We start from the raw sequence: 27,308 nt of genomic DNA on the forward strand, positions 1-27,308 counted from the left end.
ATTATGTGCATTTCTAAAGTCGTTTTGTCAACATGTAAAGGTGAAAACAAAAGTGTGTCATATAAATAAAATTATTTTTGATTTTTTTTTTTTGTACAGCCCATCTGACGTAAGGACGTCGTCAGTTGGTGACGCTGTGTCTCTTTGTTGGCTTAGCAGCGGCGACGTTTTGTTGTTATTTTCGCTGCAGCTGAAAAACAGGCTCGAATAATTTTTGCTTAACGTATTGTTCCGCAACCAACATTTCACACACTGTAGACCTTTAGGTGTGCTTGTCACAAGTTGATAACCACCCTAGGAATGGACTCAGACGAGGGTTATAACTATGAATACGACGACGAAGAGGAGGAATGTAGCGAGGACAGCGCCGAAGAGGAGCCCGAGGACGACACCCTGGAGCTCGGAGAGGTGGAGTTGGTCGATCCCGTGGTGGCCGGTGGAGAGCGAGATGAGTGCGGCGATACTGTTGGAGGTGGCCACGGGCCCGGCGAGGAAGAGGAGGAGGACTACCGCTTCGAGGTTTTGACTGCCGAGCAGATCCTCCAGCATATGGTGGAGTGTATCAGGGAGGTCAACGAGGTCATCCAGGTAGGTATTTTGGTATGTCAGCGTCAGGAAAGACCGGGGTCCAGGCTTGGTGGAAGCATAAACAGGCCTTGGACGTTAGCTTAGCCGTTAGCCTTGTAGGAGTAGTTTACTTGCTGGAAGTTGGCAGTTTCACAACAGTGCTAAGAATTACCAATATTTCTGTCATTTAAGCTTTCTTTACCTTGCGTAGCATTTAATGTGAAGATGTAGACCACGTTAAATGTGTGAATTAAAGTAACAATTTTCGTACGAATTTTATCCCAGGAAGTAGTCTAATCCCTATTGAGAAGTTGGCACCAACGTTTGCTAAGCTAATGTTAGCTTGCAAGATAGCTAGCTTGCTAACTAGCCAACTGTAACTGTTAACCCAGGACTTTACCGGAAAATAGCATAGCCATAACGTCTATATTCCTAGATAAAGATGATTACCAACTTTTTCTAGACGACAGCTGGACAGCCTTAACCAAGCATTTAAATCGTAACGTTAGAAAATGCATAAAAATAGCATCAGCGTTGACGTTATTTTAATGTTGGACGAAAGGCTTGGTCATCGAGTTGGTTAGCAAGTTACATGCTAGGTAATTTGTGTTACCATTAACAAGTAATCTCATCATGACTCCCAAAACAGGTCGGATGGATCACACGAACCAATCTTAAATCGAAAGAGCTTTAGTTTAAACTAAATATCAGGGGAAACTCAGTAGAGCCCTTCGGCTTATTGTCAACTTGGGCCTCCATTTCCTTTCACTTGACTTACGTTACAGTTGGGTACAGAATAAAATGGATAGTGGTCTTCATAGACCTGTCACCCTTCACGTCTTTATGAAATTGCGTTGCATTTTATGCAAGAAAGTGGTTTTGAGTGTCATGATGTTACTATAAACGAGCCCCTAATACAAAATGGGTAAAATATCAGAATGGTGCATACAGAAAGCCACATGGCAGTTTTTTTCCACAGAAGAGACAACTGACAAAGTGATTTTTCTAAAAATAGTATGTAGGTCTCTTTAACTAAACTACATTTTCAGATTTTTTTCAACACCAACAATTATTTGATATATCTGTCATCTGGATGTAACTTTTCAATGTGGAGAATGTGACAGTACGATAGGTAACATGCAGCCCTTCTCGTAAATGTCACTAGTGACAGTGCCTTCATTTGTCAAGAGTAACCAGTTTTGTCTGGCCTCTGAACACGCTCTATGGGTTCAGATACATGTGCTTTTTGTCATCTGTAAAGACTTACACTTTCAAAGATTACTCCGTAAACTTCAGAAAGACATACTCTAACAGGCAAAACCTTGTCTATGAATAGGTATTTCTAATATTTTGCCCTTTCCACGATGCCGCCCTCACCCCAGAAACACCCCTTAGTAAATCAACAGTTTAATACAATCACAAACTGCTGCCTCTTAAACGAGTATGAAATTGAGTCAGCAATTCTCTAAAACATTATCAGCAAAACCTTAACATTTTAACCTTCATGAAAGTATAATTTAATGATCTGCTGTTGTATTAAATTGTCTTAGCTTCAGCAAGGTGGACCTAATAAACAGGCAAGAGACATGCTTTGTCTTGTGATGCGTTATGGATACATTGGTATCACAGTGCTCTCTTTGGGTGTATCAAACTTTAATTGCAGAATTTTTTATCCAGGAACTGTTATGCTTTGTATCCCTCTATCCCTTTTGCCTGTTGGGTGATAGCACGAGTGTACATGTGGTTGTAGCAATCTCTCACAAATATTGGCAAAACTAAAAGTCACACGTAATGCTTTGAATAAGTATTATTTTTTAACTGCTCTTTCAAGAAATGATCGTTCTTCGAGGAACTTTTTTCCCACTTCAGTTACCCAAACAATATGATCTCTTCACATCAAAGATTCTCTTGTATTGTGATACACTCCCTGTGCATTATAGCAGGAAGGAATAAAATAAACATTGAGTATATGAACATGTAAATCCAGACAATTCACTTCTCTAATCAGTTCACATGCAATTTCAACATGCAATAAAATATGTTTTTACTACTTCTTTTTACCAAAAACATTTGTGCCAGTTGCTGCCTCCTGGCTTCAGAAAATACTTGTGAAAGTTTGATTATTTGACCGTGTCTGATCTCTCTCGCTTGTCAAAGTTTACCATTTTGGTGTTTAGGCAGGTCATGGTTATCAATCCAGACCCAAACTTTATATAGCATTCTGATCAAATGTTGGCTTTAACGGAAGCAACAATTAAACATGTGTAATGGTTGTTTGATTCAATGCATAGTCTAAATTTTAAGTGTCACATGCATAAAACTAAAGGAAAATTTTTTTTAGAGAGCAGGGTATTTTGGCTTTAAACCTGAATACACTTTTAATGCAATTCAAATTGTGTTTACGTGGAATTATTTTTATCAACAGATTTTTCTGGTTATTTGAAAAAAAATCAGCAAATTCTAAGTAATGGAAACAGTGTCAGTATCATTTGCTGTACTTCAGGTGGACCCTGATGACATTAGTGTGTTGTCTTCAGTTGCTAGACTAAGTGTTTCTTATGAAAATGTACTGTTAACAGTAAAAGTTGTAGACATATGATAAGCCATCTCCAGCAGTAATTTAGGGTTAGTTTTTAAGATGTTGAGAGTCCAAATGAGAATAGATTTTTTTTTTGTAATTCGTGCTTGTGGTGTGAATTTTTATTGTTTTTTAAGTTGGGGCCTCAGTGTTCTTTTGTAGTCTACTCTACTGGTCCAGCAAGAAGGCTGGTTTCAAACACAATGTAAAACATTTTCTGCGCTTTGGTTTACAAGGGATTTAGACTGCTTAAGTGCAGTCTTGGGTCTGTGGGCTATAAACTGACAAAATTATGTTTTCCTTTGCTAGTATGGTGTGATGGGAGTGTTTTTGTAACACTCCAACAGACACAGACATTTTAGAGGGTTGTACATGACTAGGTGTGTTCAGGAGTGCAGACACAGACATGTTCTTTTCCTCTCCAGACCTTTTCCTTCTTAATCTCTGTACATAAAGAAGTTGAATCGTAGTTCAGTTAAGGTTGAACGCAGATGTTTCTTGTGAGAAGTCATTTTCAACTCATCTGCATCGTTTGCCCCTCTCCGTTGACTAATTTTACCTGTATATTCTGCTGAGTATTGTATAAGAAAACTGTATGGCAGCATCAGATATGTGGAATGGGGCTGGTTTTCCGTCAGCATGAGCAGAGAACAAATGAGAAGCAACAAACAGAATACCCAGAATGACTCAAGAATGATTATTGAAAGTAGCAGCAGCTACACACATTTAGGTTATGCAGTGTTGCCCCTTAAGCACAAAACAGGTTAGATCAACATATGACAGATACCGCTGCGTGTTATGGTATGGACTTGTAGAATTTATGTCAAGGTGCACTGAAGCTATTCAGGTTGCCTTTGGTGGTCCAGAACCTTGCTCATCAACACAGTTCACTTTAAAATGAGGCACTGGCTAGTTAGATACTTCATTGGTGACTTTACTCTCATTTTAACTAAGCTTACTATGAATGTACCCAATGGTGACTCAGCAGTAAGTAATACTACCAGGTTGAAGAAGCATGCAAATTATATATTTTACATTATATTTGGTTGTTTCTGTTTATGGTAGTTGGGAAGGATATTAAAACAAGTATGCATTAGTAATGTGGATAATGCATCGTGCTGAGAAAACCTTTATACAGTGCATGACTGTCACATATCTCCATTCACCATATCATCACCAATATTGCAGTGCTATAGAGCATAGTACAATGCACTTGCACAGAGTTGTCTTTTTACATAAACTATAAGATCCATATTGCAAATGAATTTTTTTGTGGATAGGTTTTGATTTTGTTGCCTTTTCAATCAAAATCAGGTTTGTCAGACTAAATCAATTAGGTCGGCATTACACTCAAATGTAAACACTGAGTTTGATTTGTTTGTACCAGTAGACTCAGGCTTTTGTGATAAAAGAGAAGCACTGCATTACGTTTCAGTCACTGGCAATGATGTATTGGGAGGTTTTTCCTACTCCAAACCAAATCTCTAGTGTTGTCTTTATAGTGTCATAAACAGCAGCCATTTGCCTGCCATGACTTCATACACAGCAGAAAATAAAAAAAAGGAATGTGTTATTTTGAATGTACCATCGGCCCTAGTTGCCTAATCTTAAGAAACTAATGTGAACAGAAACAGTGAAACTCTTCGTCTATGTAATGCAACTCAGTTGAGGAGGTCTGCAGTAACTACTGTGTGAATTATTTTTCAACATTTTCTTCAGATAGTGCAGGAGAGGAGTTGATTACTATGGCTGCAGTTTGTGGTGGTATTTTATTGGGATAGAAAATATAGTGGTAGAACTGTGGAAATGCCAAAAAATTGGCCTTTTATGTCAAATTTCCTCTCATATATGTTGTTATATGTTGCCAGTAGCTAAATGTAATTCTTACATTACTTAATTGGAAGATTCTGGTTTATTTCTGACCAAGCATTTCTTGTTCCTCTAGAACCCTGCTACAATAACACGCATCCTTCTCAGTCACTTCAACTGGGATAAAGAAAAGCTAATGGAAAGGTAAGAATCAAGTACATTCTTTATCGGGCTGCTAACAAGAATGTCTGTTGAGGCTTTGCTATCCTGCATTTTAACACGGTTTTATTTTTCCTTTTATTTGTCTAAATCACTGCAGGTACTTTGATGGAAACCTTGACAAGCTTTTCTCTGAGTGTCATGTCATTAACCCCAGTAAGAAGCCTCGGATCCGTCCTCCAATCAACACTAGATCATCGGCACAGGACATGCCTTGTCAGATCTGCTATCTGAACTTCCCCAACTCTGTGAGTCACATACAGACACTGGCATTGTGTTTAACTTGCAGAATGTGTTTTCAGGTCTAAGGTGTGGTGTTAGAGTAGGGATTTTTATTTAATTGTTAGAAATCAACGCTTTGTCTTGGCTTAACACCGCAATAGAGAAATAAGACACATTTAACTTGTATACGGCGACCCCTAACGACCTACCAGCCTACAGACGTGACATTTTTATGCTTTTCCAAATTCTTTTTCCAGACCCAGTTTACTGCCTTGGTTAACACTATAGTGGGAGAAGAGGACAGACTTTACATCACGAAATGTGATCACATTAACCTTCTATAATTGTAGAAATAATTCTGTGATTGTAACTGTAAGACCTCAAGACAATTAAAAGTGATTTGACGGTTGTATGAGTTACCCACTTGTCTTGATATTAATGTTGGGATATCAGCTGAAACTTTGTGCCATGTTATCAGACAGTCAACCAGCATCTGACTTTGCCAGTTGGTGTTGGGATAAGAGAGGGCATGACGGGTAATACAATGTTTAAAACAGTAAATTGTTCCAAGTTCAAGTAAGGATTTTTATTACAAAGAACCAAGGGGAAAAACTGTCTTAGGTCACTCGTTCTTTCTTTAATACATCAAAAACACTGTCGTTCTTCATGACAAACCAATTGCATGTCATTGATGTACTATGGAAAGGTAAGTAATTGCGTTAAAGGTATCAATATCCATTTAACTGTATTTCCAATACACAGAACAATGACATTATGGAGCCAGGTCATAGATGAGATAGTTTCATTACACCACTTATGTTCATGTTTAATTGTTTTTGCACACACATTGCATTGTCTGGAGTCGTTGGATGGGTGATATATTTATCAACAGAAACAACTTATTTGTTGAGGTGACACAGATCTATACAAAGGATCTTATTTAAAGGCACACTGTAGAGTGCAGGCTCCAAACCTATTTTAGAGTGCATTGTCTCAACAAAGAGATAATGCATATTATCAAGGCCAGGTGATTTAAGTGTTCCAGCTATGATATCAAGGTCTTGTTTTTCAAAATCGGGAAGAAAACTGCATAATCCAGACTATTTTAATTTAGGATATGTCTGTGTGAGGGTTACAGCGCACAAAATTATCCATCTATCATTTTAATCAGTTTGCTGAAACAAAATTGTTTTGGTCAAATCTAGATTATATTTTTCAGTTCTCCACTGTGAAGACTTTGATTTGCCTGGTTACTAAAAGCACACATGGCTCACAATCATATGATGTCTTGTTTGTCTTATTTACTCAGTGCTTCTCTATTTCAGTATTTTACTGGCCTGGAGTGTGGACACAAATTCTGCATGCAATGCTGGGGAGATTACCTGACCACCAAAATCATAGAGGAAGGAATGGGACAGGTACCCAATAATATTTGATTCAGGGAACAAGTCTTTGTTCACTGTTAGTCTCTATATAGCCGTCTAACTAATGATTTGTCCTCTGTGTTCCTCTTCTCAGACAATTTCTTGCCCTGCTCATAGTTGTGACATTTTGGTCGATGACAACACAGTCATGTGAGTATCTGTCTTTGCTTTTTATTTGTTTTGGTTTGTTGTTGCACATTGACCAGCAATGATCAGAATTTTTTTATTTTATTTTCATACATTTTTTGTGGCTTGTAAAGCGTACAGAGATGGGCGCAGGTCATGAACAAACTATTAGAGAAATATATTTTTCTCACAGCATTGTTAGATCAGCAAAAAAATCTGTTAAATGTTGCAGTTGCTAAAATGTAAAAGAAAGAAAAAAAGATACTTAATACAGTTCAACTAATCTAATTACAAACCCAAATAAAACCAAAGAAAATAGATATCATTCCACTAAATCTGGTATGCTTTCTTTTTTAATACCACAGGTTGCTTGTAACAGGAATAAAAACTAGAAATGGGAAGAACATTTTGTCCTCCTAAAGGAACATTCCTAGTGCAGGGCTATCTAATTACATCACTACCTTTACTCTACAATGTTAACGTCTAGCCTGTTGTGCAATGAAATATACCTCCATACTGAAAGCATGGAAACTAATCTCTCGCACCGGCTGTTAAGCTGACAGTAATTGTCTTAACCTACATTCTGATCTGAGCAGTGAGCAAAGAACCTAACCCTGATCACTGTTGGGTGTAACAGATGCAGAAGCATGCTACCCATGTCCATATTTAATTCTATGATGTACTTTTGTAACATTGAGCTAGTTCGTAGCTGGAATTAAAACTCTAAATTTTGTCATTATGAAATGTGTTATTGGTTAAAAAAAAAAAGTTGATGTCAGCAGACAGAAGATTGTCCTTGTAATGTTAACTTAAAATGTTATTGCACTGAGCTACTCTGGTAAAAACCTGATCCTTAATATTCATAACATTTCCACACAATTACACATTTTCCCTAAGTCACCCAACTTATGTAATGAAGGCTAATAAATTATTTGACTTCTCTTTTAGGCGCCTCATAACAGATTCAAAAGTGAAGTTGAAGTACCAGCATTTAATTACGAATAGTTTTGTAGAGGTAAGCTTTTAAATTTTTTTCCCCTTAACAGTATGCTAATTCATTATGTTAAGCTTATGTTCTATCTGTCATTACTCCTCCAAGTGCAATCGACTGTTAAAGTGGTGCCCTGCACCAGACTGCCATCATGTTGTCAAAGTCCAGTACCCAGATGCCAAGCCAGTGAGGTGCAAGTGTGGCCGTCAGTTCTGGTAAGAGGGCATATTTGAGAACAGTTTAAAAGACTTGTGAACTAACAGCGACAGTACTAGAAAGTTTACTCTTTAAGTTAGATAGTAATTGTTATGTAAATTTAACTTGTGATGCCTCCTGTTGGTGTAGCTTCAACTGTGGAGAGAATTGGCATGATCCTGTCAAGTGTAAGGTAAGCCAGCCGGGAAATACAGAAGTATCCAATTATTCCTTCAGCTTGAGTAAAATTCTGTTTAGCAATTCTGATTCGGAATAGGATTAATTGTCAACATAATTATTTCTTGCTCTTATTTAAATTCTTTTATAGTGGCTGAGAAAATGGATTAAGAAATGTGATGATGACAGTGAAACCTCTAACTGGATTGCAGCAAATACGAAGGTATGGAATGGTTTAAGTTTGACCCTTTTTTGCCGGGTTCATGTTGGGAGGGAATTAATGTGTTATTAAATTTACTGCACAGTAAGATGCCCCGGCTTAAACTTCTAAGAAGCCTCCCAAAAACATAACTGCATGTTTTTTTTGTCCTTTTCTGAAGTCCATACATCTGAGAATGTTTTACGGAAACTTACAAAAGTCATTGCTCTCTTTTTTGGACAGGAGTGTCCAAAATGCCATGTCACCATTGAAAAAGATGGTGGCTGCAACCACATGGTTTGTCGGAACCAGAACTGCAAAGCTGAGTTCTGCTGGGTCTGCCTGGGTCCATGGGAACCCCATGGCTCAGCCTGGTAAGAACTAATGGCTTATGATTATTGTGTCACTTCTACTGGCATGTTTGATTACATCTTAAACTACTCGTTAATCCATTCAATTATCTATCTTGCTGAGTTTTTCTCTCCAAGAATGTTAGAATCAAGGATCTAAGGACAGAGAATGTAATTCACTATACAGATTGTAAAGCCCACAAAGGCAACATGATTATGAGTTTTTAGATTGATTTTATTTGATCTATCGGTTGCAAATAATGCATTGCCAACATGTGTATGTGTGTATGTATGTATGTATGTATGTATGTATGTATGTATGTATGTATGTATGTATGTATGTGTATATATATATATATATAATTTTTTTTTTTTTAACTGTGACTTTGCAGGTACAACTGCAATCGCTACAATGAAGATGATGCCAAGGCAGCCAGAGATGCTCAGGAGGTAGTAAACATTTTTATTCCAATTGATACAAAGCCTTTGCATGACAAGTATTTGTCTCATCTCACAGCATTGGTGAAACACAACATTCAGACAAGAAATTCTAAAAGATAATTTGATGGATGCAGAACACTTTCATTAGAATATAATCCACCCCAACTGATCAAAACATTGACAGCTCCACATGTAACCCTGCTGTACACGTTAAGTTTATCCAACAACTACATTTAGTGAGTTGGAAATAATACAGTAAGGGCTGCAATGTCAGCCTGACAAACAGGGTTGATTGTTGTATACTGAAGAGTAGCATCTTTTTCTGAAACACCTGCAGTTTCATAGGCTTGTACAAGTCAAGTTCAGTTTGTTTGAACAAGCCATTCTGTGTGTGCAGCGCTCCAGGGCCGCTTTGCAGAGGTACCTGTTCTACTGCAACCGCTACATGAACCACATGCAGAGTCTGCGCTTTGAGCACAAGCTCTATGCTCAGGTCAAGCAGAAGATGGAGGAGATGCAGCAGCACAACATGTCATGGATTGAGGTGCAGTTCCTGAAGAAGGCCGTGGATGTGCTGTGCCAGTGCCGCTCCACACTCATGTTCACTTACGTCTTTGCCTTCTACCTCAAGAAGAACAACCAGTCCATTATTTTTGAGGTATGATAAAAGGGATTGTGTTGGCTCAAATATCATAAATGTGAGCAGATGGCGAATGACATAAATAACCAGAGCTATTTTCATATTTCTATTCTATTTATGAATTTACAAAACAGCGTTGTTAAGTGTTGATCTTAACAGTAGACCACATAAAGGTACCACTGCAATAATAAAAATATAGTTGGAAAAATCCCCTGAACTAAATCTCTAATTAAACATCCGGTGGGCTGATCAAAACTAATTGGAACAAATTTCAGCCTTTCTGTCATAACTTTTCCAAATGACTTTCAAACTAGGGTTATCATATCAGACTGTCACTATTTGGTTATCATGGCACAAAATACTCAAGGAAGCTTTGCCTAAGGTGAGTTAAATGCCACAATATACTACTGGTTAATTGTGTTTGGCTTTACTGTTGAGTATTTATTCTGTAATGTTGTCTTCCTCAGGTTCCTGGTTTTGCTTGATTGTCAAAGCGCTTTGTGAACTCTATTTTTCTCACAGTTTCCATCCATTTCCTGCAGCTCCTCGTGTGATGTTAATGATAACCTTGAGTTATATAGCACTTTTTTAAAAACAAAGTTTCATACAAAAAAGGCACATTTTTATGATGCAGACGATACATACAGATTTATTATTAGCTGCAAATAAAATATTCAGTCTTTTTATTTTCTGTGTTTAATTTTCATGATATAATCATGGACATGGTGTATAAGGATACCTTCTTTGATCTTGGAGTCTAAAGTTTTGTCAAAAAAAACTTTGTGGAAGTATCTTTGTACATAATGTTAGATTGATTATCTTGCCAGTGGGAGCTATATAACACCTTTAGCATTCTCTTTATTGAAGCGTTTTCTGTCATTCACATCCTTCTCTCTCTTGGTATGGACTGGTATGACTTAATCCCAACTCTTCTTTTTGTCTGTTCAGTTAGGATTATCCATGGGTGACAGATTATGCCATGGAATTCTTGCCACATTTCCATTCATCATTTCTCTTGCTGGCAACAGAACTAGTCCACTGACAAAGGCTCAAGACAAGATTAGGCACCTAATTGTTGGGAGGGGCAAACGGGAGGAAATCAGACTTCCTGTAGCTGGGACACTCTAAACTTCAGGCTACATTTCTGTCTTCAAATCTGTTTAATAACATCGTTATTTTTTTTTTTGAATTATCAGAACAACCAGGCAGACCTGGAAAATGCCACTGAGGTACTCTCTGGCTACCTAGAGCGGGATATCTCCCAGGATTCCTTGCAGGACATCAAGCAGAAAGTACAAGATAAGTACAGGTCAGTGAAGGAAGAATAATTATAACTGGCTGCTACTGTTTGTGTTCTTGGACTCTAAAACATTTTTGTGTCTTTACAGATACTGTGAGAGCAGGCGAAGAGTGCTGCTACAGCACGTGCATGAAGGCTATGAGAAGGACCTGTGGGAGTATATTGAGGATTGAGGACACGTCCCAATGCAACAGACTCTTGAGTATCTTGACAAACTAGAGCGCTGATGCAATTTAACAGGGCAGCACGGGCCTTCTGCCGCCTCTCCTTTGGCAAACCAACCACTTTTGCATCATTTTTCCTGGATTTGTTTAACAAAATCTTCAAAGTAAATTATATTTAAATAAAAGGTAGAGTAATAAAAGAAAGTGTACTACAGTATTGTTAGCAACAGAGTGGAGTCTTGAGAAAGCAGAAAATCCATCTTAAACAAGTACATCCTTTTGGCTCGTATTGTAACACCTCCCCTGAACTATCTTATTTTCCTTTTGTTTTTTGCTTGTGAATTTTTTCTGTTTTTGATTTTGACTTTTGTTTTCCCATTAGTGTGAAAATGTTTTCAACACAGCTTTAATTGTCCTGGCCATGTCTGCAATATGTGGTGAGATCCTTGTCTGGGTGCCTGAATGTTGATAGGCCGATTGAAAAGGGGCAAAGACATTTCAGGGGGGAAGAAGAAAAAAAAAAAACATCAAAAGAACAAAATAGCGAGTCTGTATTTTTCAATTTGTAAATAGTCCATATGCATGGAAGTTAAAGAGCAAGAGTGGCACGTGTTTGCATAATTTTGAAATATTTATTCTTTACCAATATTGAAGAAGGTTGTACTTTTGCCATCTAGGTTGAGTCTTTTCTCCCCTTCCATAGTGTGTGGGAGCTCAGAGGTCTTTGGCAATAAGGCATTCGCCCTATCATCCCCAGTCTCTTCAGAGCAGTGCACAAGTTACGCCTTATCAGTAACTCTAAATGGGGACTGATAGAAAGAATTTCTCATAGTTGCCAAGTGATCAGCTAAAGGACTCCGGGAAAGTTCACAGCCAAGTTAGAAAACCAAGAGCAAAAGTTTTACAGTTAAAAGGTAAGGTAGAATGCTCCGGCCCTGTGTCCTCTTATCCTAACCTTTTGCCGTACCCTCTTAGTTTTCTTTAGAGGTGTTTAACATTTAAAAACATTACTTATAATTTGCAAGGGCCAAACTGAGTGACATTCACTCTTTTTCCTTTTTTTTTTTCTCTTTCCTGACGTGGCTTGAGGTAGCCCTCTTAAGGCTCAGCTTGCACCTTGGGGATTGAATGAGGGTAAGAGAATGTACTGACAGCACAGCTTTGTTGCTGCTAATTGGGCTGGATCACTGTCAAACAGCGTCAGGCATTTGCATCACTCTTGCAGGGAATACTCGGATGGCATGGGGCTGATAGTGGCCGTGCCTCTTTGAAGAGATCACTTACCTTGCAGTGAGACTGAACATTGCTATGAACCAAGCTACACAGACGGACTTGCGTGATCCTTAGGCAGATGATGAATATAGGGCAAACCTATAATGGTTGTAGGACTGTTTTATAACGCTGTTATGCTTTTGCATTAAAGACTGTATTTTTCGCACATGGGTTGAGGAGGAAATGTCAGTGCCCCTCCAGGTTTTGCATTGTTCAATGTGGTGGTTGCTCTGGTTGTCAAGCATTCTGCTTGTAAATGCTCGTTCATGTCTTCTGCAATATGGCAGTCTTCAGAAGATTGACTGGAGGGGACATAAAACAGGCACTGATGCAAGTAAGAAGATGACACCAAAGTGTCAGCTTTCATTAAAACACATCCTTTAATCCAGTTCCAGATCTTTGGGGAATTCTCTCCCACATGCTTCTTATGTGTTCAAACTTATTATTTTATCCTAGCAAATTATAAACTGTATTGTTTATTTGAATAAATGTCATGAGAAATCTCATTTTTGGGAGTACTGTGTGAGTCATTAGAGTAGGTTTGGTCTCAATCATATTAATTACCCAAACATCCATGATGCATTTCTGCGCTGTGTATTTTGCAATGTAGTGTACTACAGACCTTTGCAGAGCTGTGTCTTCCAGAATTGCTTGGAATTAATTTGGTAACTTTGAGTAATTTGATTTTAGGCAAACTGTTAGCTTTTATGCACCACTTTTACTTGCAGATTGTATGATAGGATCAGGTGTTTGTTTGTATGATGTCACTTTTGAATTCATTTTGTCTTTCGAGTCACAAACAAATGATGACACAAGTTGAATGGAAAGTAACAAAAGATGGGCTACTTTCTCTCAGTTGTCTTGCAGGTAACACCAGCTATAGCTGTGATCATTAGGCTAATATGCTCTCCAGGGCTCACTCTGTTTTCATTGTGTCTGCTAGTAGTTCATGAACATTTCAAGTTAACGTTTTGAAGTAACAGAAGCAGCTACTTACATTAAATTGAGACATCCAAAAAACTTTTAATACTTTTCTACATATCTTTTCTTTATGCTATCAAAGGTGTTTTATTTCCTATTAGTGTAAAAATGTGGGAAAAATTAGTTGTCTGTTTTGGAGAAAATATTAAAGTGCAAAATGTTGCAAACATTGTTCTGGCATGGGTGGTTGTTTAATAATGGACACAATGTTTTTGCTGTGGCAGAAGCCATTTTTATTTAAAAAACAAACAAAAAACTTCTGTGTTTTTTTAAACGGTGTCCTTGAGAAGACTACCACTGTGTACTTGTATAGCTGTACAAATGAAACCCATCACTGAAAGCAGTTTCCATGTCGACGCTCAAACCTTTGGCAGTTTAAGGGAGCCTGCAACTAAAGAGTTTGCCACAGGATGGGGACAAAGACACCAATTTGAAGTTATATATTCCAGGTGCTGTTATCTTCCAATGTCAATGTTTACAAAATGAACTGTTCATTGTTTGACTGCACAGTTCACCTTTTTAAAACTGATTGTCATCTACATGGAGATGGTGTAGCTGTTAAAAAACTAGCAATATACGAGAGCTGTGATATTAAAGAAATCCCATGAAACGCAAGTAAATGAGTAAAATGAGGAAAAAGCTGTCAGTCAAAAATCATGTATTTTCAAGAGGGAAAAAAACATGGAATCATTACCAGCATTTAAGATAACTGAGAACTTATGTTATAACGGTTCAATCTGCAGAAGTCTAAGGAAATTATTCAAAATTCGTACAAAAAAACAACATGAGGTGAAAAGTCTTGGAAGTTATCAGTCACATGGGAACATCTCAGAAAGTGTGTCTTTTAAAAAGACCTCTTGAGCAGCTTAGTACAGAACTGTATTAATGCCTGTCCAGCTTCACTTGCACACAACACACCAACCACAATCATCATGGTAAAAATCACTAAGCGGCATGCACAACTGGCACTGTGTTACTGTAAACTTATTTACACATATGGCTGGGACTATTCGACAGTAAAACCCTTTGAACAATGCTTTTAGGTCATTTGCTGGTTTCTTAATGCTTACTAGAAAAAACTATTAACCAGACACTTATTTCACTCAATGACATTTTGTATTGGAATTATGCCAAAAATTACTGACCTAACATCAGAGTTGCAATTACAGTTTTAAAAAAAAAAAACCCTGAGGGAAACTTACAAAAGTTGTTTTGATTTTTTATTTTTTTTTTTAAATCAGGCAACAACACAGCATTACGGTCACAGCGCAGTCTGATCTGTCAGACGTGGCAGATAAGAGCCTAATTGTACTACACGATGCTGCACATCGGCTATAGTCAGTTTCTAAAGAATGCAACCTGTAGCTCTCAAAAAAATGTTTACCTGACTTCATCACAAAAAATATCCTGTCCAACTTTTTACCTGAGGCCAGAGATATATAAAGGGGTCATAAGCGTGTCATTTGCATGTACAAAAGAAACAGATTTAAAAAATCCTTGTCATTGCACTCAGTGAAATGACCAAAAACAAAACTGACAGTTGTATGAGGACACTAGTCTTCAATCTTGAGCCAGCCTTTTTTATAGTCTATCAGCAGCTCCAGGTAGTACTTCCACTCTGGCTCGCTGTCGTACCGGACTTCAAATATAGTCTTTAGAGGGTTTGTGTTTGCCTCGTGGATACGCAGCACTTCTCCCCGGTACCACACCTCTGATTTGTCATCTTCTTCATACAGGTGGCGAATCCTCTTCCCCACCAGGTCTGGGTAGTAGAACCTCATGGCCGTCTGAGCTCTCTGGACGGCCGAACGCAGGACCCAGCGCCTCCTGTGCTCAGCGCTGTGGCAGGTGGACAAGTAGGGGCAGTATTTGATCTTTAAGAGCGATCTGTGTTTTCTTTTAGAAGAGCTGCTGAGAGGTCTCAAGGCGTGAGAGAACCCTCCATTTCTCTGCCACCTGTGGGTAACTTTGGGCGTCCTCCTGTGAAGATCCATCTCGCTGCTCACTTCTCCCTCCCTGTCAGCAGTCTGTGAGAGGGAAGGATCAGAAAATGTCCCCGAGTCTGAGATTGCTTGGTAGCTGGCCTTTTTTCTGTGCACACCTTCACTGAACATCCTCCTCAGTTTGAGAATCACGCCTGAACAGCTGTTTGATCCAGCTGGAGATTTGGCTGCTGCTGCTGCTGCTGCTGCTGAGGACTGACTGAGAGGCTGCAGACTGGAGGATACCTCGGTTTCTGAGTCACTGGGAGATGGAGAAAGCTCGTCCAAGGTTAAAGGGCAAGTCCATGAATTCTCAGAAGTTGTGTTGAGTGGAATGAGTGAAGAATCCTCAATTGCATCCTTTTGGTCATTTCCTCCATTCTCAGTCCTATCAGATTGATGGCCACTCCAGTCTTCATTGCTAAATCCATTCAGCACACCTCCACTTCCGGTCTTGTCTGAGTCATCTGCCTCGTCCTCATCTGACAAACTACTGTCTAGAAACATGCGCCTAGAACTGCTCTTTACCCTACTCTTTATTCTGTTCCTGGTCAAACAAGATCTGGTTTCATTGTCTGTCACATGTCTCTGCAGATGCGACTCCGTGGGTGATGCTGGGGAGGCCGTGATGTCATTGAATATGGGAGTCCTGCAGCTGATGTTGTCATCACAACTTTCATCTTTTTCTCTTGTGGCAGGGTCATCCAAACCTAATCCTGCAACACAGGGAACACAGGAATTGAGAGGTTGAAAGCCAGGTATAAAAATGGGGTTACTGACAAAATGGGAAGATTAGAGTTTATAGAATGTATTAGTGATCAGGGAAATCTGTACATGCCATTGGAAATGTAGGACCTCTGACTTAAAACTAAATAAATAAATTCACTTTGTTTCCCAATGGATGTGCTTGAATGAGAATCTATTCTATTAATAGCAACAGAATGATTCTTCACTGTCGAACACCATTTCAGCAGAGACAGAATAATAGGCCTCAGGATTTAAGGAAGGCCGGGAAAAAAAAAAGTCAGCTGCTACAAAGGGATGCCATCAGTCCGGGACAAAACAGCAGCTGAGAAAGAGTAATGTTCAGATACCAAAGTCAAGTGCTCTCAAACCATGTGAACGGTTAATAATGTCAGCAGTGAATGAAAATTTGATTACGTTTAATTCAGTTAGAAAATGCGTGCGCCAAAAAAATAATAGCTGTTGAAGCGCGGAAAGAAAAATGGTGATTTGACAAGTCTGGTCATATTACATGTTTTTGTTATTCAGGGTAAGGGTTAAATCCCAAAGCCAAATATAACCTTTTCCTCTCTGCCATAGATCTCTGTTGTACAAAAACTATTTGAAAATGCACATGAGCCACAGTAAGTAATATAAGTATTGAAAATGCACATGAGCCACAGTAAGTAATGCAAGTATTGAAAATGCACATGAGCCACAGTAAGTAATATAAGTAGTGACATACTACTTATATTACTTATTCTGATGAACTTGGGCACTTGAAGTTTAATTTCAACCCTACATACTCCACAGAAAAGCAAGTTTGTGCAAAACCTGGTGACTCATGTTATCCCAGCATGATCTTGACGATGTTCCAAAAAAGCCACTCGTCTTAAAGCATGCTTGGCTTTCTCAGTCTACAGGTGACGCCTTAAATGTCCGATGCGATTGTGATCAGATGACGGCGAAGCAAACTCCACACCAGTCAGGACTCTTTGACCACTACCAGGCAGCACTTCTTTTGACTAGACTTTTACTGACTGGAGTCCTGCATCCTTTCAGTATGTGATGATGTTGCTTTTCCATCTCTGAGGGAACCAAACTTGATGTATTGATCTTCTGATGGTTTGGTCACTTAAGGTCCGCCTGATCATGTTTTAGAGTTACATGCACTGCCCCCTGTAGAAACTTTTAGATTAGCCAATGATTAGAAGCGGAGAAGAGCTCTCTACTTAGAACAACAATTTGATTTTTTTAAACTTTCAATTATTTTCTTAATCCTTGAATCTTCTGATTATTTCCAGGTTTATGTGTTAATATTAACTTTAATGTGGTTTCAGACTTTTTGACCCCACATTATAAACTTCAAAACCCACATAGATAAACACCACTAATAAATTCAGTCATTATATTATGCTCATTGTCAGGTTTATAATTTTATTTTGGGTTACTACTAGAATAGGTTTACATGCTTGAATGTTCAAAAATCAATTTTCTCATTCTGTCCGGTGTTGCAGCACTGTATTCCTGTTTTAGCTCTTGTCTCTTTAAGGTCCCCCCCTTCCTGAATACCCAAACTGCTCTGATTGATCAGCTCACACATACCTGACTCAGCAGCACTAACAACAACAACAACAACAGAGCAGCTGTGCTAAGTCAGTTCTTGCATTCCAAACTAGTTGCGAAGCATTAATCAGGCGGCTGTGTGACACGGTGACACAGTGTGATGTCACAGAGTCACAGAATCAAAGGTGAGACTACTGATGAGGTGTTTGAGGAGCAGTGCTTTCTGTGGGAGAGAGGAGATCCTGTGCATACTTTGATGTTTTTTACTTTTACATGCACAAGAACAGGGAGAAAAAACGTAAATCCAAAATATGTATGCTTTAACTAATTGTTGAAAGCTCTAATGTATGTTGAAGAGAATAAATCTTCTGAAAACATGAATTTCCCTCTGGGTCAGAGCGTGCCATAGTTACACCCCGTGTGTGTGTCATTTCCTTCCTCTGGTAATGTGATCCCACAGCCTGCCAAACAGTACTTAAGGTCTACTAATACTATCGAACAGAATGATGAAGGAGAGTCACAGTTTTTTTTTTACAACAACCCAGTTCAACACCCTTCCCTCCACCCACCCAGAAGTATGAGTGTAGGAAGTATAATGCAATCATGCAACTTCTTGTGATTAGTGACTGAAAGTGAGCAGAGGTTTCCTGATTTCTAGTCAGAAAAAGCAAAGAGTGGTGAGATTGAGGGACAACATAAAGAATAAATATACCTGGACTCTCTTTTGGACTTCAGGTGAGGTTGATTCTGTAAAAAATAAATGGATTATGTATTGAAAATGTGTTGCTTATTGTGATTTGCTCTTTACAGAAGGGCCAATAATGCAGAAAGTAGGATTACTCAAGGACTGCTTGAACAAAACAACCTTGAAAGAGTTAACAGTCAAAATATGATACTTGATAACAAAGATAACAAAATCCAGAAGAATCAGTAAATCACACCCTCCACACATGGGGGATTTCCAGATATCTGCGATAAAAGGCAGGAAGTAGTGTTGCTTTGGCAGTCATGTTGTGCATACCACATGGTCATTTTACTGAACTACAGTGTGTGGGATCAAAATTCTGCTGAACTTCTATCTGAAACAGTATTATTACACAGTATTATCCTTTCCAGTAAGTCCTGCCATCTATCATAGACACCTAAACATGACTGTTTATCAGCAGTTTCATACTTTTCACTCATGACTGAGTTGAAAAGTTTAATTTTCAGAGCTGCCTGACCAAATTAACTCTACAAAATGACTTGCAGTCTTTGTGCTGATGAACTCCTGAAGTTACTGGAAAAATCCCCACTGTTAGATTTTTAAAAAAAGCATCCAGTTTGTCTACGCACACTCCTAATAAAAGAGTCATTATTCATTCATTTCCTGTCCCCTTCAAGAACATTTGTTTACTTCAGTGTTGGTCGAATCCAGCATTTCCCCATGAGGTGTAATTAACCCAACCTTTTGCTTAGTGCAGCACCTCTAATTTGTCTGGCTTGACAATACCAAAAGAGACAAAATACAACAGCAGATGTTTGTAACCAACATGACATCACTGCAATAAACATTTCTCTCCTCCTCCTCTTTCCTAAAAAGCATCACCTAGACTACGCACAAACATAACATTACTTTCGTAACTCTGAACTGAACATGCACTTACCGAGATGTTTGCAGACACAGGTGTAGTACAAGAGGTTGACCACGTCAGCGTAGACGTCAGGCAGGTGTTTGAGAGACATCAGCCTCCTGAGCCTGGAGGAACACGCTCGCTTATGAAGCTGGATGAGGATCTTTTCTTCGGAGAGTGTCGTGGGCCGCAGCTCCACTTTGTGCTCGTGCAGGACCTGGTCGATGAAGCTGCCCTGGACGGTTGGAAACAGCAGCTCCTTCACCACCAGCATGGGCAGGAACACTGCCCCCGTCCGCATGACGTGTGGGAAGGGACAGTGTTCCTGGGCCGTGTACTCTCTCAGCCTCTCGAGGAGCTTCTGGAGTGCTGATCTGATCTCCTCGTTGAGCCACAACTCTCTGGCTTTTGCTCCCAATAAACAGGACACTTTCTGAACTTTGGTTGAAGGAGATGACGGTTCGGTCAGATCCAACTGAGACAACCAGGCTCTGAGCTCCAGCTCTGAAGAGGCCGACACAGAATTGGATACTAGCTGGCCGAGGGACTGGTGCAACTCAAGGAAGTGCTTCCGAACTGGCACTTGGAGCTCTGTTTTTGGTGTACAATCAGTTGTCGGCTGTGCAGGTGGCTTCTCCAGGGGCTGAATAGGGCTGGAATGCTTTGGATCCCGTAGAACGATGTTATAGGTAGAAAGTTTCAGACAGTGAGGAGGAATGTTTTTGAAATGTATTCGGCGCTCAGGCTCCTGAGGTGGAGTAATCACTTTGGGTTGAGGGGTGACCACCTGCTCGGGGGCTGAGCATGCATTACCCTGAGGAGACAAGTTCATCTGTGCAGTCACTTCAACAGATTTGGACTCACATGAGGCCTCATTTTTATGTGCTAAGGGTTTACTTTCAAGCTCATCAGGTTCACATTTCTTTATCACCAACATGTGCACACTTTTGGATGGAGCAGTCTCTTCAGGCTCTCTTTTGATTGTTACTTTGCTGCAGTCCCTCTGGCTAACAGGAGTGTCCACTGAGTTGTCGGTGTCTGACGGATCGACCTTTTCAACTTTGATATATCTGGGTTCCAAGATTTGTACAACAGGCTTTTCTGTTGGAGTATTTGCACAGCTTTCTTTGGGAACTCGACAGATAACCTGTCGCTGTTCATCATAATCTTGACTTTTCTCTTTGAAGTCATGCTTGGTTTTGACATCACAGTGCTCAGACGACTGGACGGGTCTTTGAGGTACTCTGCCTGGAAATAACACTCCCGAGGCCTGCAGGTATGCCTGGTAAGGTGCTAGACTGAAGACATTGTCGATTACTGGCATAGGAGGAGAGTCTGTTTTATTTCCTACTCTTACATTCTCCATTTCTACCTTTTGTCGTTTCTTAATGAGTTCCACCACACATAAATCCCTGTCCTCTTCTTTTATTTTGATGGGCGAACATGAGTGAGATATACTTCTCTTCAGGCACCTTTTAAGAATAGGGGTGGCTAAAGTAGACTCAGGGTCATTGTGTTTATTTCCTGGTGCAACAGCAGGGGAATGAATAATTTTTCTGACATTTGCATTATAAAGTTCAGCTGTGTGCATGCGATCTGAGCTGTGACGGGATGTCCGGCTGTTTGGCTGTCTCGGGCACCTGACCTGAGGTTCACAGGAGGAATGGTTCAAGAGTCTGTCCATGTTCATTGCTTTTGGTGGAGGGACATGTCGGTCCACGTGCAGGCTTGCAGGTGTGGGAAAAAATTTGTTTTTTTGAATGCTAGATGGTGAGATGCCAGGTTGGCTTGTACACCTGGTAGGACTGGTTTGATCCACACGTAGGAATGGTGAGTTGGCGTGTGACTGGAGCCTGGCTTTTTCCATGTTAAGGTTGGCTGCAGAGGCCACGGGGTGGGCGATGTATTGGCTGGATGGGGAAACATTTATGCGATTAGAGTGCAAGCTAGGTGATGCATGTTGCCTCCTTAGGGGGGATCTGGTTTGGCTTGCATTTAAATGAAATCTGGGAACTGCATAACAAGGATAGTCAAATCCCCGCACCAATGAATGATTCGACAGTGTTTCCGTGCTTGCCAAAGGCAAAGGAATGTCACCATGGAGCGACTGGGGCACTATGTAATGCTCCCGGGCGTTTGAGATTGTGTGTTTCAGAATAACAGGGACATCTTCTCTCTGTTTACTGACAATATCTTTACACTGTGTCCTGCTCTCTACCTCCACATTTGCCTGGGGGTAGTAAAACATCGGGTGCCCTGTTAGCTGGCCATATTTGGACATGGGAGAATGTTCCTGATAAACCTCTGAGGTCATATGCTCATATGTGGGATGGGAGGGGTATAAGCTAGGGTAGCCTCTGGGGGGAGTCTGTAAACGCTGGCTCTGCTCACTTAAAGAGCCAAACAGTGTGCGAGTGAGGTTACAGGGGTAACTGCTGTAGTGCGGCTCAATCATACCAGGCAAAGTCCTCGCTCTACCTGGGCTGAATGGTTCCACAGGTATCCTCTTAAGTGTTTCAGCACTGTGCTCGAACTGTAAACCTCTCTGTTGCAGCAGGGCTTCTTGTGCTTTCCTCTGGGTGGGCAGTCTGTCAGCATAGTGAGCATCAGCTTGCATCCAATCATGTTCATACACTGCGTTTGGCCTCCTCGGAGAGCTATGTTCCCTGCTGTATTGTTGCCCCATCACACAACCCAGTTCATTACAGCAGGGGTTATGTCCATAAATTGGCTTAGGAATGGCTAAGTAAACAGAGTTTTCAGACAGGGGAGATGAATTGTCACCTCCAGTTTTTTGTTTTCTAACAGCCACTGGTGTAGCAGCGGTAGGACTGCTGATCCCAGGACTTTTTGCGTATAATGTAAAGCCCGGTTTTACTGAAGCGTGATGCAGAGAGGAAGAATGAGAATGGCTTTCCTCTGGAGAATTGCTGTCTTGCCTGTAAATGATGCGGTTTTGTCCCTCCATGCCAGAGAGGTGACTCACAGGATTTCTCCCATCCAGCATCGAGGTCTTTGAGTTGCTCCAAGGAGGAGTGAATCGCGCTCCGTCTTTTCCTCTGGGGTCGAAAGCAAAGTAGGCCCCGCTGTACTGCAGGGTCTGCTTACCCAGGAAATCAGACATGTTTTGTGGTTTTGACAGTCTTGTGGGTGCTACGGTCCCGTCGAATAATGGCATCTTGCATTGAAGCACTGGGTTAATGAGGGTCTGCATCGAGTGGCTGCTCATCATGTGGTAACTTTGTTATGATGGTGCGATGATTTGGCTCCAGACCTGAGAATATAAAAAACAAAAATGTAATATCTATGCTAGATGGTTTAAGTTAATTAGCCTGAATAAATTCCCACCTCAAACATCAGATGGGACAGAAGGATCAAAAAAAAAACCCACACATAATGGAGACAAGCTTGAGGCACTTTCTTAACTTGACGAATCTTGTGGCTCATCACAACAAAATGCAACAATGATACAGAAGTAACAATCTTTGAGATTTGTGACAAGGATTCATAACAGCCCATGTGAAAGCCGCCTCATGCTGCAATGATGAACTTTCATGCTGCAGCCTCCAGCATTTCTGATTATAGCAGTGACTTCATATCAACGTGTGATTGGAAGCAGTCTTCATTGCAAGGCCGTGGCTGCAAATATAAAAATAACACTGGGACTAAGTTACACTATTTCTGTATTTATTTGACTCACTCTATGTTATGGTCTTACTATGGCTCATTTGAGGTCAAAGAATGTGTCACCACTGTTACATCGAAGAGCTTCAGTCTCGCTTTTATCAAACCAGAACTTATCCCCCCGATCTGACATGCACTGTTCGTCTTGTGATCATGTCCGGAGCGCCAAAACTTTAGTGGACTGTATGTTTCCATTCTGAATGTTTCCATCACAAACCCTCAGTAAAAACCATAGTTCCCCTTATTAATACACTTCTTCCCATGTTCAGCAGCAACTAACTTATTTTCCTTTTCACTTAATCAGCTGAATATTGGTAATGGTAAATTCATTTGTCTTAGAAAGATGGGAAAACCGGCCATCTAAAGGACTAAAATATTCAGTTTATTATAATTTATGACGATACTGATCAATAAATGGACTAAGCGTGAAAATAACAAAAAGATCATAAAATAAATGTGCATTTTCTGAGCTAAGATACAAAATTGAATACATTCCCTGCGTTTCCTTTCACCTGAGGCTTCCTTCCCTGCTCTGCCTCTGGATCTCTGTGTCACACAATGCAGCACGTTTGAAGTCTCAGCGCTTAAGATCTATAAACAGATTTGTTATTTGGAATAGCATTTACTGGCACCGTTACAGTCTGTTAAAAGCATTTGTAGAAGACAAAGTACATGTTAAAATGCACTCAAGAAGACTGGGCGAACGCCAATTTATATAGGTTACCCAGTCTAAACACCCAGCAAGAGTAAAATGTAGAGATATTGACCCGTCACTACCGATCCACAAACGGGGCCTACTCCCTTTCTATTTTACAATGCACGCAATAAAATTAAAAAGCCAATCACAATTTTACAGTGCCATCTTAAAATATATTTTTTGTCTGACGATAAATCAAGATATTCAGTTTGTTATCATCATATAAGAGGCAGAAAAGCCGCCGACCCTTGAGATTAAAAAGTCGACCAACTGAAAGTTTGGCATTTCATGGTAGAGATTTATCAAAAAGAAAATAAGTGCAGATAAAAGAAAAAAAAATGCGTCAATTACAATATCCATGCAGACGTTATGGTAACTTCGACACTAGTGAAAGTTAGGGCTACAGAATTAACTGAAATATTGTCCATATTGCTGTCCAGGTTCATATCAAAATGTTAGAAGCTGAAGTTTTTGGATGATGGTATATATGACCAAACAGCTATATATAAGAAGTAGTGTTATACGAAAGACTGTAGGGCTGCAGAGATGCCCTGGCCTACAAACCTTGTTCTCCAGATGTAAGAAAACATGTTTGCTTGGTGCAGACTCCAAAAAAATGTCACATCATCATGACTGTAAACGTTTTTTCAGTCATGATGATATGAGAAAAATAATTGTCATAACTAATTTAATTATTAAGAATGCCCAGCATGAAGCGTGGAGGCAGCATTCTGCAAAGACTTGTGCTCAGCAGACTGACACCAAAACCCTTTTGTGGTTGGAGGAACAAGACTGTCATAATGAAGCGAGATGACCTCATCACATGATGAATTCATGACTCCGCCACACAAACATCTGCCCGAACTGGCCTGAATGAGCTGTTGTAACCTGTATTATTGTTCTCCCAAAAATAGAAGATCATTTTCCTTAATACCAGATCAGAGGCAAAACAATCCCTGGCAGCCAAAAAATTTGAGCTTAACATCTGCCAGTGTGTTGAAACAGCTGTATCAGATCCGACAAACGCACATTTAGCCTATGGCACATCTGGCAAAGTGAGTCGTTGAGATCAAGAGACCTGAGAAACAACTCAAAACGACATGTTGATGATATCAGTGGTGACACATGCGACTAAATCCAGACTCGTGCAGCGTGCAGACCCTGACAGATGTTATCACTTCATCCTGTTGACACCTTTTCAGTGAAGTACAAAGCGATGGCTTGTCTGCATACAGCGAGAAGGAAAACGTGTGGTTTGTGTGCATGGAGGAAACAGCGCAGAGGCGGCTTCAACGGACTGAGGGGCGCACTCTCACGCGTGTGTGTTTGAGGGTTGTGGGTGTGTGTGTGTGTGTGTTTGTGTCCTCACTCCCAGATCTGATGGATAGTGACTTCCGAAAGCAAACCGTCCAAACTGACGGACTGAACCTCAAACCACGTGGGTCTGAGTGAGAAGGCAAGAATGCGCTTCACTCCAATCAAGTCATAAATCATTTAGCCGGCGGCCAATCTGATGAGTCCATCGGGTCAAGGGACGTTCACATGACGCGGAGATTTAAGTTACAACCAAAAAAATGTTTTTGTTTTTTTTGTTTCCGGAAAATTGCTGTAAAAGGGAACCAATAAAAATGACACACGCTCATAAAAACGGAACTCTGTGGGAAAAAAAGCGTCTTCGCAGCTTCTTTTGACACGCAGGCAAGTTGGAGCCTATGAGGAACATGTATTTGCCTATCAAGAGAATCAACTCCATGAAGGTGTATTTTTTGTTTTTTTTTCTGCCCCGCTCGCATTGACAGCCTGCTTAAAATTAATAATAGGACGCAAATAATATGAAAATCAGATACGCGCAGGAGCCCGATCATAGTGCGAGTCATTTCCATACAGGCTGAGAAAGCGACGCAAAACCACGGTCAAAGTAAAAACCACACTGTGGGCAAACAGCACGGTTTCATACACTTTAGGCTACACTGCTTTAGCTGTGACATGGTTTCATTATCTGTCATGCCGTCGTGAAACATCCACTCCTGCGCTTTTTTCCCCCTCTTCTTTCTGCCAAACTTGCTCCACTCGCTGATCCGTGTCATAATCTTTGCACATGTAAAAGACGGAGCGGTAAATGTGTGTGTTGTTGTTGTTGTTGTTTTCTTACCTCGCTGCTGTTGTGACAATAAATGTTTCCCGCAACGACTCCATGAAACACTATTTCTGAGGGGAAAATACACACAAAAATAAGAAAGAAGGGGGAAAGTCCTCTTCTCCGCTCGTGTGTGCACTCAGTCGGCCCGGACGCGCCAGAAGGAGAAAAAAGAAAACAATCCCACCAAGTGAAGCGCAGGCCGGCAAAGGGCTCGCCCGAAGTCCACGCGGCTTTTAGAGAAGTTAACAAACTGAAGAAAAGACAAAAGGGAGGAGGATGGTCTCTGATCAATAGGCGGAGTCACACCCTCCTCATATCCACGGCTTGTTTTCGACCCATGGAGCCAAATGTTTTCCCGCTGCCCTCTTTCTCACTTTTATTGGCTGTAACCTAATGACCATTATCCAACTGGCTCAATACCAGCTGAAATGAGTCACAGCCATGTTTTTATTCATGCATAGGCTAATAACACAGATGTGTGTGTGTGTGTGTGTGCTCTGCTAATTTCTAATATCAGAGCCTTTCAGGAGGCTCTCAAATAATACATTACCTTCCTGTAAAACCCATTTTCTTATTCTTTTTTTTCTTTTGCTTATTATTGCAAAGTGAAGGACACAGGCTTCCCTTTGGCTGTTGAGGGGGGAAAAAATGTTGAGGATTTGAAAGGAGAGGAGGACGAACAAATCATACAATGTAGTGTAACTGTCTCCCTGCGTTTAATCCACAACTCTGTAATGATGACAGCAGGAAAGAAAAAGTTAATGATTTTTCTGGTGGCAGTGGTGAATGGCGAGGCTCTGTGTAAGAACGCACAGGTTAAGGTGCTGTGTCAGGATAGTCATGGGTGGCATGTAGCCTCCCCAGAAAGGTGACTCCTCTCATGAGCCACAGAGCAAAAAGTGTTCAGGATGAAAGTATTGACTTCAACAAACAAGAGCATAACTCGTATAGACAAAGTGCTGCAGTGACGGAAGGCTCCGGCGTAGAATGTGTTGACCTCATCTTAATGCAGTTAATGGTTGACTTCAGTTGACCAAAGTTAAAATGAGGTCAGCCATTCCCTCGGCCAGAGTTTTTACCTCCTGTCTCTTATTCGTGAGTTGTACACAAGAAATAGGAAAGTGCCATTTTAGCAGTTTTGAAGGTGAACTGTGTATTTTTGGGGGGACAACATTTTAATCAGAGGAGAAAGATCTCAATTGGCTGACTTTATATTATATATCTAAACAAACTAAATAAACAAACTCT

General features: G+C 40.3%; 2 protein-coding genes across 3 annotated transcripts; one reads left to right on the plus strand and one right to left on the minus strand.

Moving 5' to 3' along the window:
* The first annotated feature begins 117 nt into the window (after positions 1 to 117).
* Positions 118 to 13,822, plus strand: arih1 (ariadne ubiquitin-conjugating enzyme E2 binding protein homolog 1 (Drosophila)). 2 transcript variants are annotated; one of them, XM_030424913.1, is made up of 14 exons: positions 118 to 588; positions 5,091 to 5,158; positions 5,274 to 5,421; positions 6,721 to 6,813; positions 6,914 to 6,969; positions 7,894 to 7,960; positions 8,045 to 8,151; positions 8,282 to 8,324; positions 8,460 to 8,531; positions 8,751 to 8,881; positions 9,250 to 9,310; positions 9,696 to 9,956; positions 11,135 to 11,247; positions 11,327 to 13,822. In XM_030424913.1, exons 1-14 carry the CDS (start codon positions 301 to 303, stop codon positions 11,409 to 11,411), a joined length of 1,593 nt encoding a protein of 530 aa, XP_030280773.1. In that variant the 5' UTR covers positions 118 to 300; the 3' UTR covers positions 11,412 to 13,822. The 2 variants fall into 2 exon arrangements, with proteins under 2 accessions (XP_030280773.1, XP_030280774.1); XM_030424914.1 differs by having other exon boundaries at positions 9,250 to 9,307.
* Positions 13,823 to 13,864: 42 nt separating this feature from the next.
* Positions 13,865 to 26,415, minus strand: c8h15orf39 (chromosome 8 C15orf39 homolog). The gene is made up of 3 exons (XM_030424900.1): positions 26,073 to 26,415; positions 19,573 to 22,813; positions 13,865 to 16,353 (listed from the first exon to the last, which is right to left on the minus strand). The coding sequence occupies exons 2-3, from the start codon at positions 22,769 to 22,771 to the stop codon at positions 15,209 to 15,211; spliced, it is 4,344 nt and encodes a 1,447-aa protein (XP_030280760.1). The 5' UTR covers positions 22,772 to 22,813; positions 26,073 to 26,415; the 3' UTR covers positions 13,865 to 15,208.
* Positions 26,416 to 27,308: the final 893 nt, after the last annotated feature.

Source organism: Sparus aurata, chromosome 8, assembly GCF_900880675.1.
Source record: "Sparus aurata chromosome 8, fSpaAur1.1, whole genome shotgun sequence".
Classification (NCBI taxonomy): Eukaryota; Metazoa; Chordata; class Actinopteri; order Spariformes; family Sparidae; genus Sparus; species Sparus aurata.